General features: G+C 52.7%; 1 protein-coding gene across 1 annotated transcript; it reads left to right on the top strand.

The window, feature by feature from the left end:
* The first annotated feature begins 210 nt into the window (after window positions 1–210).
* Window positions 211–9,545, top strand: dnaaf11 (dynein axonemal assembly factor 11). The gene is made up of 12 exons (XM_060058064.1): window positions 211–336; window positions 519–686; window positions 834–911; window positions 1,388–1,560; window positions 2,119–2,303; window positions 2,595–2,723; window positions 3,502–3,579; window positions 3,846–3,911; window positions 4,035–4,104; window positions 5,736–5,831; window positions 6,660–6,844; window positions 8,778–9,545. Exons 1-12 carry the CDS (start codon window positions 261–263, stop codon window positions 8,974–8,976), a joined length of 1,503 nt encoding a protein of 500 aa, XP_059914047.1. The 5' UTR covers window positions 211–260; the 3' UTR covers window positions 8,977–9,545.
* Window positions 9,546–9,841: the final 296 nt, after the last annotated feature.

Below are 9,841 nucleotides of genomic sequence, written 5' to 3'. Positions count from 1 at the left end.
GTTTCCCAACCTGCGATCCGCGGGCAGTAGCAGCAGCGCGACGATGGGTCAGACGGCGGTCCGCCGGGTCGCCCCGCGGCCAACGGGGACAGAGCTGGTTCTGGGACGGGTTAAAGTGACCCTTTGGCCGGCCAGGGGACGACGTTGCGGCAGTCCGTCTTGTTTGTTGTTAATAGGCAGTCACCTCCTTCCTTCTGGTTCGTCAAGGGCGCTTCCGCCCCTGGAGTTTCAAAATAAAAGACCACGCACGGTTAAAAACGATGCGTTCGGTTTCCATAGCAACGGATAAACGCCACAGCGAGGTAGAAGGACGCAGAAGCAGAAACATGGTTTATAGTAAGTCAACTTCGAATCAGGTATTATCTCAGTTGGTTACTTCATGTAAAAATTGTTATTTTGGGAGGCCACGAGGGATTTCAAGCAGACTTTTAAGCAACATAAGTCGTTGAATCAATCATCAGTGAACGGTCAACGCCAGCTTTATCGAGTATGTCTGTTGGGTGCGCTCGATTCGACAGTCACGGAGGACATGGTGCGTAGGCGGGCGGAGCACAACGAGGGGGAGATCTTCTCCCTGGAGGAAGTGTCCCTCCATCAACAGAACATCGAGAGGATTGAACACCTGGAGAAGTGGTGCCGAGAGCTCAAGATCCTCTACCTGCAGAACAACCTCATCCCCCGGATAGGTTCGTCCTGCCCATCGGGGCCTGTCTGTCTGTAAACAGTGCCGTGCCCATGTTCATTGAGCAAGGGGCACCCGGCTGGGGCACCTTCGGGCCCCTGCTCATCACTGGATTTAAATGAACATGTTTTACATAAACTGTGATCCACAGAGAACGTTGGGCGCTTGAAGATGTTGGAGTATCTGAACCTGGCCTTGAACAACATTGAAGCCATTGAAAACCTTGAGGGTTCGTAGCCCATGTTGGTTTATAATAATATAATAATAATACATTTCATTTAGAGGCGCCTTTCAAGACACCCAAGGTCACCTTTATGAAAGCGATACAACAACAGCACACATCGTAAAACAATAATGTTTTAATATAGGTCTGTTTTTGCTGTCCACCAGATTCATATTAATTTTGAACTATTTGGGTGTATATTTTAAGTAGAGATAATTTAATTTATGTGTTGTTTATCCCAGGATTTTGGCATAATTTTGAGCGATTGATGTGATCTGTCAATATCAACATTAACTATTTACATTAAAGGCGCAATGTGTAAGATTAAGCCCGATTGGCAGGTGGGGGACTTCGAATAAAAATAATTATTACAGACACTTCAGATAAATCCTGGTTATTTTAAGCCACAAAAAAGGTGAAATGATACACATTGCGCCTATAAGAAATAGACTGAGTGACGGTGATGAATGCTTGGCTGCCAGGGTGCGAGAGCCTGAAGAAGCTGGACCTGACGGTGAATTTCGTGGGCCGTCTGAGCAGCGTGGCCTCGCTGAAGCACAACCTCCACCTCCGAGAGCTCTTCCTGGTGGGGAACCCCTGTGCCGCGTTCCAGGGGTACCGGCAGTATGTGGTGGCCTCCCTCCCACAGCTACAGGTATATACTGGGAGCTAAATGCATAGTGACTGGTAGCTACAAGTATAGTTACTGGTAGCTACAGGTATAGTTACTGGTAGCAACAGGTATACTGTATACTCGTAGCTACAGGCATAGTTACTGGTAGCTACAGGTATAGTTGCTGGCAGCTACTGGTATAGTTACTGGTAGCTACAGGTATAGTTACTGGTAGCTACAGGTATAGTTACTGGTAGCTACTGGTATAGTTACTGGTAGCTACAGGTATAGTTACTGGTAGCTACAGGTATATTTACTGGTAGCTACAGGTAGTTACTGGTAGTAAGAGGTGGTTACTGGTAGCTACAGGTATAGTTACTATAGTTAGTGGTAGCTACAGGTAATTACTGGTAAGTACAGGTATAGTTACTGGTAGCTACAGGTAGTTACTGGTAAGTACAGGTATAGTTACTGGTAGCTACAGGTAGTTACTGGTAGCTACCGGCGCTATGTATTGGCCGCCCTCCCCCCGGCTACAGGTATATACTTTTAGCTAGAGGTAAAGTTACTGGTAACTCAGCCTTCTCCCTCTCCCCTCAGTCGCTGGACGGCCAGGAGGTGAGCCGGTCGGAGAGGATCCGGGCGGAGCAGGGCCTGGAGGAGTTGAGGAGGAGCGTCCGGAGGCAGGAGGAGGCGTACGCCCGGAGGAGGGCCCAGGAGAAGGAGGAGGCGCGGCGGAGCGGAGCCGCTGGGGCGGAGCAGAGGAGAGCCCCTCGGGGCAAAAGGTGACGGGAGCACCGGGCTTCTGCAAGTTTGAAGTGGTCCCATTAGTGACATCACAGGTGGCCGGGTTCACCCAGATGCATGATGGGTTGATGAGCCGGCCAGGGGGTGCAGTCCACTGGGTAGACTGATCCGTCCTCCATATCGATCCGGATGCCCTTCCGATGGCACACATTTTTGCGACATGACTTGTAATGTCACAGCAGCCTCCCACCCACGCCCGTATCCAGCAATGAGGTAACTAAAATAAAATGAGAAACTAAGTGAAACTCGTTTTTCCATGGTGTCCGTAGCGCTGGGTGGGAGGAGAGCGAGGAGGAGCGGCAGGACAGAGAGTTCTGGGAGAAGCCGTGCGCCTTCTCGCCCGAGTCTCGGTTGGAGGCACACCGCCACCTGGAGGCCAAGCAGAAAACTACAAACTTGTGAGTAGTCTTTACTCTATTGATCTAAAACCACTTGAGCGCGTTGCTATTATTATGGGATGGGATCCCAGTTTTTAATCACCACGCAACAATGTTAGGGCGAGACGCTCTCGTTGTTTGACGTTATCTATTAGTTCAATTTTATGATATTGTTGAACGATGGGGCGCAGTACTCGTGTTTGGCCAATGGGGGTCACTGTGACCCCACAGTTTCCTAGGTCATGTGTTTGTTGGAGCACTGCTACCTCCACTGCAAGAGATAATGGGAAAAAACACAAGATTTAATTTAACGCAATATAATTAACTCTGTGACAAAACCTCCAATTCCCTTCGTTAACTCTTAGCCAAGGCGCTGATGGACTACTGTCGATGTGCGATGTGTTGACACACACACGCACACGCACACAAATGCCAACACAGGCAGGCCGATGGAAAAACAGTGACTAAAACCTAAACTCACCAATACACAAAGATTATTTCACAAAAACAGACACCAACACACACACACGCACACAAAAGCGATCCCTTATTATGGAATCCATAAGAAGTTCTTCTCTGATCTTACTAAGAACACTGACTACCCAAATGTGTGGACCGCTTCACTAGCTGAGTCTCGGCAGCTGTGTGTGTGTGTGTGTGTGTGTGTGTGTGTGTGTGTGTGTGTGTGTGTGTGTGTGTGTGTGTGTGTGTGTGTGTGTGTGTGTGTGTGTGTGTGTGTGTGTGTTTGTATGTGTGAGATCCATGAAGCCAGGACCGTACATCCTGTGTGTCTCCGCAGGGAGGGAGAGCCGACCCCCAAGACCCCCAGGACCCTCATAACAGCCGAAGGCCGCGCCCTCAACCTCAACCAGCCCAAGTCACTTACTTTACTATACTCACTCACTATGTACTATGTAACTATCATCTAGTCACTGACTGACTTTACTATACTTGCTTCATCAATATGTACTAGTAAGTTACTAGTTACTTGTAGCCTCAATCACTTACTGACTTAACTTGAATAACCAGGTGCTAGTCAGTTTACAGTCAGTTACTAGTTACTTGCTTATTAGTTGCTAAGGGTTACCATGATACTACTTCATGCTGGAATTCGAACTGTCTGACTGACTGACCTTTCTGCAGGCTGGACTTCTGTCTGTCTGAGGACGAGGAAGCCAACAGCATCAAGCTGGACCTGGCTGTGTACAGGTACCTTCCAACAGCCCTGTTTCCCACACAACACCCAAGAATGAATCCTCTGTGTGTGGAGGAAATGTTTCGGATTCTCCTGTGTCCAAACTAAAACCACGTTTCCTACGATGCCACACGCAGACACATGGATACGTCCCTGTTGGAGGTCGACGTGCAGCCAACCTACGTGCGAGTGACCGTCAAAGGAAAGGTACCGAGGTGTTCCTAAACCTTGCAGTTGGACTATATCTGATGCACCGTTGCGTAACATTAACATCCCGTCATAACGTTGTGCTCCGAGCCACGCTAGGAGGCCTTCAGGTAGGGGTCAGAGGTCGTCTGGCTCTAAAAGGCCTTCAGGGAGGGGTCAGGGGTCGTCTGGCTCCAGGAGGCCTTCAGGTAGGGGTCAGGGGTCGTCTGGCTCTAGGAGGCCTTCAAGTAGGGGTCAGGGGTCGTCTGGCTCTAGGAGGTCTTCAGGGAGGGGTCAGGGGTCGTCTGGCTCTAGGAGGTCTTCAGGTAGGGGTCAGGGGTCGTCTGGCTCTAGGAGGCCTTCAGGTAAGGGTCAGGGGTCGTCTGGCTCTAGGAGGTCTTCAGGGAGGGGTCAGGGGTCGTCTGGCTCTAGAAGGCCTTCAGGTAGGGGTCAGGGGTCGTCTGGCTCTAGGAGGCCTTCAGGTAAGGGTCAGGGGTCGTCTGGCTCTAGGAGGTCTTCAGGGAGGGGTCAGGGGTCGTCTGGCTCTAGAAGGCCTTCAGGTAGGGGTCAGGGGTCGTCTGGCTCTAGGAGGCCTTCAGGTAAGGGTCAGGGGTCGTCTGGCTCTAGGAGGTCTTCAGGGAGGGGTCAGGGGTCGTCTGGCTCTAGAAGGCCTTCAGGTAGGGGTCAAGGGTCGTCTGGCTCTAGGAGGCCTTACAGGTCGACTGAAGACATTGGGATTCGAACCCAGAACCTTTGGGCGGGTCGAACCCCCTAACCACCAGGGGCTACCCCGTACCCACTACTGCTGTTTATGAACCGACCTCAACTCATCTTACTCAGGAGCATCAAACCATGGTACGTTTTATGATAGTTCATCCAGACTGCGGTTTGATTCAGCGCGGCTAACAGAGAGCCGCGCGGTCTGTGAGGCCGATGACACGTGATTCATGAGGTCAGTGGACGGGCTGGGTCCCCCCCCCCTCCCTCCACGGTGGACCTGCAGGGCTGATTAAACAGCTGTAGGACCGCTCGTAAATCCCCCAGCGAGAGGGTGGCAGGAGGGGGGGGGGGGGGGGGGTTAGGGTGGGTGAAGGGAGGATCGGGGGAGTTATTTATGTAGTAACGCAGAAAGACATAGTTAGGATGTTCGGTGTGTGTGTGTATGTGTGTGTTTGCGGGGTTCGAGGTGGACTTTATTCATGAACAGAATCGTGTGTCACTATATATATATTTTTAATGAAGATAAAGATGGCCGAACCGCCCCAGCCGGTCTCTCCGCTGGTCTCTCCCTTGGGGGGGATCTAGACAGTCGAGGAAAGCACTTTCAAGAAAAAACATCCTCCGACCAAACAGGGCGTGAACGGTCCTTTAATAAACACAAACAACATTATTCATCGATGGCGTTCATCAAGGGATGCAGGGACATTTCTGTTCCCTACGCGTGAAGGTTCCCGAAGCGGTCGGTATGAACCAGCCCCCCCCCATCCCGCTCTAATAGGGTTGAGAGGAGCTGATTTATGAGCTGAGGTATAACACTGGCAAACTATCTCTGGGATCTCTCTCTCTCTCTCTCTCTCTCTCTCTCTCTCTCTCTCTCTCTCTCTCTCTCTCTCTCTCTCTCTCTCTCTCTCTCTCTCTCTCTCTCTCCACAGATCTTTCAGCTGGTCCTGCCGGCGGAGGTGAGACCCGACAGCTGCTCGGTGCGGAGGTCCGGGACCACCGGACACCTGCTGCTCACCATGCCCAGGGTAATGGCAACACACACACACACACACACACCTATTGACAAACACACACCTATTTACACACACACACATGCCTACACACACATACACTCCCCGCACACACTCTTATTCTGCCACATACACACAGACACAGACACACAGACACACACACCACACACATTCTTATTCTTCCAGACACACACAGACACACACACACACACACACCACACATACACTCATTCTCCCACAAACACAGACACGCACAAGCTATGACACACACCTCTATTGACCTGCTCGTGTGAGGACGTATCCTCCGGAGACACAAACACGATACACACACATCGTACAGCAGGCTGAATAGTTAGCAGTGTTTATGCACACTCATCTTAGTGCTGCCACGGTCTGTTCTGGGCGAGGGGCCGGAGTGATGTACTAGGTGTCAGATAAGCACGTCCGTGATGCGATTTCCTCCTCAGTTACGAGTTATGGTTCACAAGTTCCCCACAGGAGTAATGTGCTGAGCCTGGCCCTGCACACAGAGCCCCTCCATCACAAAGCCCCCCCACACAACCCCCCCCCCCCCCCCCCCCCCACACACACACACACATAATTACCCCGCTACTAACGATGTGCTTCGGAAATTAAAGGCCCCAAAATGATCTCCATCCATCTGGCAACCCGCTGGTTAATTATGTTCTTTATACATATTTACTCGGTGCCCATCTTGTCTTTTATCGGGGGGGGGGGGTTTGGCCCGTCGTTATGCCGTACTTTATCTCCACGGCGACGGCTAAAAATAACCCCAGGCGTGTCGGACAGCACCCTCACACAACCCTCCTCTGTGACTCCCAGGCTGCGGGGGAAATCCGAGCCGCCACCAGGGTCCTGGGTCCGGCCCCGGCCCGGTCCAGCAGAGACCTGGGTCCGGCCCCGGCCCGGTCCAGCAGAGACCTGGCTCCGGCCCCGGCCCGGTCCAGCGGAGACCTGGGTCCGGCCCCGGCCCGGTCCAGAACCTCCCGGACCGGAGGAGCAGGGAGGTACGATGCAGAACGCGGGACCAGATTCATTTGCAGGGCACCTGGGCTATGGGCATTAGCACTTAATTAACACTTAATCAACACTTAATTAGCACAATAAAGATAACAATGACTTAAAAAAATACAGACAATGTCAACTAGACATGTACACACACTCACTCACTAACTCACTCACTCAGTCGGTCACTCGGTCGGTCACTATCTACTACTACTGGAACTCAGAAGAGCGTCTGTCGCTGGCCGATAAGGTTTGCCTTTTCAAACCAAATTAAACTCACTGTGGCTACGGTATAGCCTTGAGCCGCTACGCCGTAGCTAACCATTAGCTATGACCTGCTAACCATTAGCCCCGACCAGCTAGCCATTAGCCCCGACCCGCGAGCCATCATCCCACGAACCGCTAGCCATTAGCCCTGACCAGCTGAGCATTAACCCTGACACGCTAGGCGTTAGCCCTGACCGTCCCAGACGCTAGCGCCCTCTGATCCCCTGGTAATGAAGCCGTGCTAGGTGTGGCGGCGGGCTGCTGTGATGCTACCAGCGCCTCATGGCCGAGCCTCTCCCTGGCCTTCAGCTGTCCACACCTCCCTCCCGTGATGCAGGGTCCTGCCACGACGTGTCACCGCCCGGACGGAGGCGCCGAGCAGCCACCGAGCTGAGGGGGGGGGGGGGGTGATGGGGCGAGCAGACTTATGACCCCCCCTGCTGGGATATGATTAGAAAGCGACCTCTGACCTCTTAGCCTCGCTCACACATCTCTTATCCAGCTGCTGCCGGCCGAGATGAAAAACACATCCGTCCGGGACGTTGTGGATCGGGGGTCGGACAGCTCCCGCCCAGTCAAGCGAAGGCTCCGGGGTCGGGGTCTGGATTGGATTGGGTACCGGCTCTCGGTGCGGACGGAGGCCGAAGGGGCCACCAGGGCGTACCGTAGCGGGGGGGATTGACCTTCGGTGGGGACAAAGGTCGTCAGGTCAAGGTGGGGCTCCCCGCTCTGGCCCCGGTCCAACCACATTCACATCTCGTCGGATTCAGGGTCAGCAGCCACGGCCGTCCCATGTGACGGCCCGTCGTTGTCTCCTTCTGACGGCGTGTGGGCAGCTGGTCGTCTGAGGAGGAACCAGACATATATTGTTTTAGTGACGGGGGCCGTGACATCGGGTCTGAGTGGCCCTGGGCTGTGTTAAAAAAAACCTGTTGCCATGGTTACGTCTCACTCCTCAAGCCCTCGATCCTTTTGAGTGTCTTCTGAGGCCCCCGTGATTGGCTGCTGCCTCTCGTCCATTCATCTCGGACCCGATCCGATTGGCCGACGGGGCCGGTGGTTTTTTATCTTCAAACGCGTCCCACATGTGACCCGGCCCTAATGTAATCCGCCATGGATCCCGGTCGGTACTGAAGCTCGGCAGAACCCTGGGATTTGGTTACCGAGGGGGCCGTTGCCGATGGCAACCTGATTAGGGGTCCATCAGTAAGATGGATAGGGTTATCGTTGTCGTGATGGGAACTCTGGGACATCTCGACCAGGATAGTGACGCTGATCCAGAGGCATGTAGTGTAGCTACAGTTTTAATTTAATTGACTTTCATTGGTTTAAATGAATGAATGGATCATGACGTCATGGTGAGAGCAACATACCATGTATCAGACATGTATTTGATAATCTCATCTTATCCTAGCTATCTTTGTTGTGTACGGGGAATAGGTTAACCTAGCGATTGTTAGTGCTTGGCACCTGGTTCTATGAACATCCTTACTGTACCGACAGAGATAGATTGTTGTTCCTCTTTCTTCTGACCAAATTCTTCTCGTAAGTCGCTTTGGATAACAGTGACTGCTAAATTTCCTAAAAGTAAATGTAAATGTAACACGTGTTCAATCTGTAAAATAACTCACAAAGAACAGCTCCTAACTGATCCATCTTTCCTTGCAGGTATGTGATTGGTCGAGAGTGGCTGGAGGCGGACCCCGCCCACCGCTCCGTGGTGGACCTGACCAACATCGTAGCGCGGGAGGGAGGCGAGGGAGGCCCCCTGGAGGGGAGGGGGCCCCTGAGGCCGACCAACCCCTCGAAGGGAGCCCGCCTCTCTGAAGACTTCGTGGACGACCCCGATGTCCCCCCGTTGATGTGACCTACTTACCGGTCGGCTCCAGTCTGCTCCCCGTTGGTATGACGACGGACCGGTCTTTACCAGTCTGGCCCCCCCCCCCCCCCCCCCCCCGTTGACATGACAACGGACCAGTATCCGGACCAGTATCCGGACCAGTGCCGGTACGGACCAGTCTGATTCGGTTGGCATGGAGACCATGTCTGACATCTCGACACAAAGGACTTCCTGTTGACTTTTCGAGCGGCGGGAGTCCGAGAGAGTTCTTCAATGTAAACAGAGGAGAGTTGGTTCTGTTTGTCAATGCACACACAAAACATATCCTCTGTCCTCGAGTGCTTCTGTGTTCGGACGGTGTCACGGCACGGGGCGACGTGTTATCGCGTTCTTTTGGTGTGGTATTTCAACAAAGCGTGCCCTTGTGTTGTACTGTGAGATCCGTGGTGGTCAGGGAAGGGGCCAGCCCTCTCACCCCCGTGTCCTCCTCTTCAGTGGGCCGACCCCTGGCTGCCCCCCCTGCCTCACCTGCGTCTGTGTTCACCGCCGGTTTCCCTTTGAATAAAGAACCTGGCGGTTTGGGACCGACCACAGCAGCTGAGCCGCGCCCGCCCCGTTTGGCTTCAGACTGCCTTCTGCTGAGCTGCACACTAGTTAGTTCTACTGGGTACTAGTTAGTTCTACTGAGCTGCACACTAGTTAGTTCTAATGGGTACTAGTTAGTTCTACTGAGCTCTACTGAACTGCACACTAGTTAGTTATACTGGGTACTAGTTAGTTCTACTGAGCTGCACACTAGTTAGTTCTAATGGGTACTAGTTAGTTCTACTGAGCTCTACTGAACTGCACACTTGTTAGTTCTACTGGGTACTAGTTAGTTCTACTGAGCTGC

The sequence above is a fragment of the Gadus macrocephalus genome, chromosome 8 (genome assembly GCF_031168955.1).
Source record: "Gadus macrocephalus chromosome 8, ASM3116895v1".
Taxonomy (NCBI): Eukaryota; Metazoa; Chordata; class Actinopteri; order Gadiformes; family Gadidae; genus Gadus; species Gadus macrocephalus.
Note: the sequence above shows the minus strand (reverse complement) of the source record. Positions and strands in the feature narration are given on the sequence as shown.

What these genes read in the sequence shown, in the direction of transcription:
- dnaaf11 (XM_060058064.1), top strand. Translation starts at nt 261, where the DNA reads ATGCGTTCGGTTTCCATAGCAACGGATAAACGCCACAGCGAGGTAGAA. An exon ending in CAACCTCATCCCCCGGATAG is followed by an intron (nt 687 to 833) that starts GTTCGTCCTGCC and finishes TGTGATCCACAG; the next exon opens with AGAACGTTGGGCGCTTGAAG. An exon ending in AAGCAGAAAACTACAAACTT is followed by an intron (nt 2,724 to 3,501) that starts GTGAGTAGTCTT and finishes GTGTCTCCGCAG; the next exon opens with GGAGGGAGAGCCGACCCCCA.